The sequence below is a fragment of the Sinocyclocheilus rhinocerous genome, unplaced genomic scaffold (genome assembly GCF_001515625.1).
Source record: "Sinocyclocheilus rhinocerous isolate Xijiao unplaced genomic scaffold, SAMN03320098_v1.1 scaffold878, whole genome shotgun sequence".
NCBI lineage: Eukaryota > Metazoa > Chordata > Actinopteri > Cypriniformes > Cyprinidae > Sinocyclocheilus > Sinocyclocheilus rhinocerous.
The window spans coordinates 418,328-422,891 of record NW_015664312.1 but is presented as its reverse complement, the minus strand read 5'-3'; the positions used below and the strand labels follow the sequence as shown (position 1 = coordinate 422,891).

Genomic DNA, 4,564 nt, shown 5'->3' with positions numbered 1-4,564 from the left:
TATATATATATATATATATATATATATATATATATATACAGTATATATGTCAACCTGTTGTTATTTTTATTTTTGAATCGATACATTGATAATTGATTTCTTTATTTTATTTTTAATTAGCACTTACAGTCCTTCATACACTTAAAGGCATAGTTAACCCATATATGAAAACTCATAATTTACTTGCCTTCATTTGAAGAACAGACCAAAATTTAAGTTGTATTTTAAATCTTGGCCTCCATTGTCACTCGAATCTCATTTGCATAAGCACATCAAATATGACCTGAGGGAAATGAAATGTTCATTTTTGGACAGTCTATTCCTTCATAATCTTAAACAAGTAAATACTGAGCATGTCTCAGTCAGCTGTCAGCTTCAGGTCTGTTGATTGTAATGTTGCCCTGTCATTCTGTCCCACAGAATTTAAGAGTCAGGAGACTAATTCGACCATTTTTCCTCTTGCAAAACTCCTCCCTGATGAAGAAAACTCTAAAATGTATCAAAAAGACTCTTCCAGAAATAGCAAGGTAATAACATAATCTCTGTGAAAAAGTTTTTTTTCCCTTAACAGTCTGCATTTAATTCCTTATTTTCACTTCTCAATGTGTGTGCAGTTCCATTCTAATATTATAATTAAAAAATGATGACAATAAACATTGACCAGAAGTGTTCTCTCTGTTTTTCTCTCTTTCTGTTTCAGTGTTATCCTGCTTTTGGCATTACACCTCTGCTTATTCACCATGATTGGAATGCTGATCTTTTCCAAATCAGATGTAAGAAGTGATCACATCTCTATCATATCATTTCTATCAGTGCTTATATGGGCCCACTTTTTGATTTAAACAAACCCCTATCCCCAGATACTACATTTTGCCACAAAACTCATCCCTAGAATTTGTGCATTGGACATGAATGATACCTCAGTGCAGTTTGCTGTTAATTTTCTAAGCAATTAGATTGAAGATATTCACTGGGCAGACAATAAAATGGTCAAAAAACTCCTAAAGACTTGTGTTAAAGGAGGAACCTGAGTCATATCTAGAGACCACAATATAGAGGGTGTGGGATCTTGTGACATGGGCCAGTTTAGAGGACACATAGCAACCATGCAAATCACCCTAGTAGAACACCGTGCAACCACAGAGTTACATGCTGAATACCTCAGAATACCTCAGCAACCACACAGCATCCATCCTCCAAACACGATTTTTGCATGGGCAAGCAAATATAGTAATCAGGGTTTGTGTGGGTCTTTAAAAGTCTTAATTTGACACAATTTAAGACCTTAGAAAGTCTTAAATAAGAGCAGAAAGTCTAAAATTGATAAAGTCATGGCATTAAATGTTACATGCATTGCAAAAGTGAATATCTTCCTCCGTATATTTGTTTTCCAATACAAATATCTAAATATCCTCAAATCAAGATTGAAAAATGTAACAAAATTGAGTGAGTTTATGCTTAAAACAAGAACAAATATCAGTGGGGTATGAAAACTTGTTTTCCCTTTTAATTAACTAGATTTTTTTCTGAGCCCTTTGGCAGATATTGTTCATGTTTTAATCAAACTCACTTCATTTAGATCAATTTCAGGCTTCTTATGTCATTTTGCTCCTCTAGTAAATGTATCTCGACTTAAGAGTCTTTAGACATTTTACACAAAATTACTTTGGAAGAAAATCACTTTTTTTGAAGTGTGATCAGAAGGTAAAGTAAAAGTTTTTTTCTCTCCATATACTAGTGGTTGGAAGGAGAGCTATTCAAGCCATAAGTTTTTGTGTGTGTGTGTGTAAAAAAGTGTTACTAATACAACTCGTTGTGTGCTCTCTCGACATTTACATTAAGAGAGCACATTGACTTATTGTCTTCTCTTTAGTTTGTTCCTTAAATTTTCTTTATTTGTTCTTAAAACGGTCTTAAATAGTCTTAAATTTACCGTCATAAAACCTGCAGAACCCCTTAGTAATGTACTAAGGGCCAGATTTACTAAACAAGACAAATTAGTACGAGAGCGCAGTTCCAAAATATTTCACTAAAGATGGGAGTGGAAAGTTCTGCATGTGATTTACTGACAATGCGTAAATTAAAGAACACAGATGCAACATCTCATTTCTATAATAACCAATGCAATTTTCCAAGATCAGCACATATTAGCGTAAGGTTGCAAACAAGCAGAGCAAATTAAAAATAACGTGGCTTGGCATGCAATATGTTCTGATAATGCCTTCCTCTGGCATTCCAAATAAATTAATATGAGTGGAAAAAATTATTTACTTTCTACCATGTGCTCTGTTTTCTGCGATGCTTCCTCCTGGCAGCAGCAATCACAGCCATGTCAAGCGCAAAATAGGTTAAGAATTGCTACAGTTGACTGAATAGATGTGTTTCTGTAGGACCCTAAGAAGAATGGAGAATGGGAAACCTACTTCAAAAACCTGCCAAAGTCCCTGTCTTCTCTGCTAGTGCTGCTAACAACAGCCAATAACCCTGACGGTACGTCTTCATTTGACTGTTAATGTTGTTAAAGTCTCTCATGAGGTGCAACTCTCTGAATGACTCAGTAAAGTTTTAAATGGTCAGTGACACAGATGACATTTTGGCACTGCTGTGTCGAATTCTCAGTCATCTCTGGCTCATTGCAGTGGAGGCTATGAGTCATTGGTAACCACATGACATGATGTCTTGTAACTTGTCACAACGTTCTGTTAAACTTTCACAGGTATCTGTATTTGTTTCAAATGTGAAACGTCCTACAATGGCCTACAACGTCTCGTAGTCTGTGTTCATTACAACATGTCTTCCTCTCTCAACAGTCATGATTCCAGCATACTCTCTGAACCGTGGCTATTCTATATTTTTTATACTCTTTAGTGTGTTTGGTAAGTTTTAATGGCAGATCAGATCAGTCACACACACACACATATACATACATACATACATGCATACATACACTACTGGTCAAAACTTTGGAATAATATAAGATTTTGTTAATATTTCAGAAAGAAGTCTCTGAAAACTGAAAACTCAACTTTTCTATTACAGGAATAAATTGCATCAAATTTGCATTAAGTTTACATGTATTTAAAAATGTTTACTGTATTTTTTATCAGCTTTGGTGAGCATAAGAGCCTTCTTTTCAAAAAACTTTTGACTCGTAGTGTATATTTACACACACTGCAGTTAATATTATTTGCATTCAAAACTTTCAACCTGCATTTTTTTTTTCTGTCAGGAACGTATTTGTTAATGAATCTAATGACGGCTATTATTTATAACCAGTTCAGGGGATATTTACTGGTGAGTGAAAGTTACGTGACTTACATTAGACATTGTTTTAAGAATTTGGTGCTTGTTTGCTAAAGGAATAGTTCAGCAATCTATATTCTGCTATTATTTCCAAACTCATATGTGACCCTGGAGCACAAAACCAGTCTTAAGTCGCTGGGGTATATTTGTAGCAATAGCCAAAAATACATTGTATGGGTCAAAATGCTAGATTTTTCTTTTACTTTTCCATACAACAAAACTGACCAGGGGCCATCAAGCTCCAAAAAGAACAAAAAAAGCACAATTAAGGTTTTCTATATGACTACATATAATGCACTGTTTTTCAAGTCTTCTTAAGACATACCATATTTTTTATTGTATGGAAAAGAGTCACGTTACCATTCTTCAAAAATTCCTCGTGTTTTGTGAAGTTATACATGTTTGTGACAAAATAAGGGTCAGTAAATGGTGATTTTAGGTAAACTGTTCCTGTAATTATTGGTGTTATCATCTGTGTGTTTAGATGTCGGTTCAGACGTCTATAATCAGGAGGCGTCTGGGTATTCGGGCTGCTTTCGAGGTGCTGTGCTGTCCAGGCCGAGGGCACACTAGCACTCAGTCTGAAGGCCATGTGTAAGATCCAGTCCTCTCCAACATTGTAGTATTTCTTCCTTATAGCATGTATTCACTCTTATTCACATCTCTGATGTGGTGTTTTATGCCTTGTCACATGATTTTTCCTGTTGCTGCTCAGGGAGCGAGTGGCAGTGAACATGTTTCTTCAGGTCATGGATAGAGTCCACATGAAGTCTTACTGCAGACAGGCTATCATTAAGGTCAATACAGATGGCAAAATAGTTTCTTAAAGTAAAACGTGTGTGCCATGGTTGATTGTTCGACCTGTCTTTTGTTTCCTCCAGGCAGGACCTTATTGGTGTTATAAATAACCTTTTTAATGATAGTTTCTCCATTAATATTAGTATGTTAATATCATTAATATTAGTAATATGTGTATATATTATTTATGAATATTGTTTTTTACCCCTCTATCTGCCTGGTCTTATAATATTTTGAAGTGTCTTTTAGGGTTTTACATAAAATCAACAACAACAACAACGTGTCAGTTCGGTACGTTTTTTTTTAATGACGTGAAACTGTAGCAAAAATGACAGTGTTCTAACAACAGTTAATAGCAGAATACATTAATAAATGACAATGGACATTGAACATAAATAAATGCTTAAAGAAATAAAACAAAATAGAACATAAGATAGTGTATTGAAGACCAAGCTCCAGTGAA

The 4,564-nt window shown here is 34.8% G+C and overlaps 1 protein-coding gene across 1 annotated transcript in view; it reads left to right on the top strand.

The window, feature by feature from the left end:
* The window catches only part of LOC107730060 (two pore calcium channel protein 2-like), a 31,364-nt gene that overhangs the window by 11,271 nt on the left and 15,529 nt on the right, over nucleotides 1–4,564 (top strand). The window contains exons 4-11 of the mRNA XM_016540792.1: nucleotides 421–527; nucleotides 701–773; nucleotides 2,391–2,490; nucleotides 2,811–2,876; nucleotides 3,230–3,294; nucleotides 3,788–3,897; nucleotides 4,019–4,100; nucleotides 4,185–4,198. Coding sequence (XP_016396278.1) covers nucleotides 421–527; nucleotides 701–773; nucleotides 2,391–2,490; nucleotides 2,811–2,876; nucleotides 3,230–3,294; nucleotides 3,788–3,897; nucleotides 4,019–4,100; nucleotides 4,185–4,198 — 617 coding nt within the window. The remainder of the gene's footprint in view (nucleotides 1–420; nucleotides 528–700; nucleotides 774–2,390; nucleotides 2,491–2,810; nucleotides 2,877–3,229; nucleotides 3,295–3,787; nucleotides 3,898–4,018; nucleotides 4,101–4,184; nucleotides 4,199–4,564) is intronic.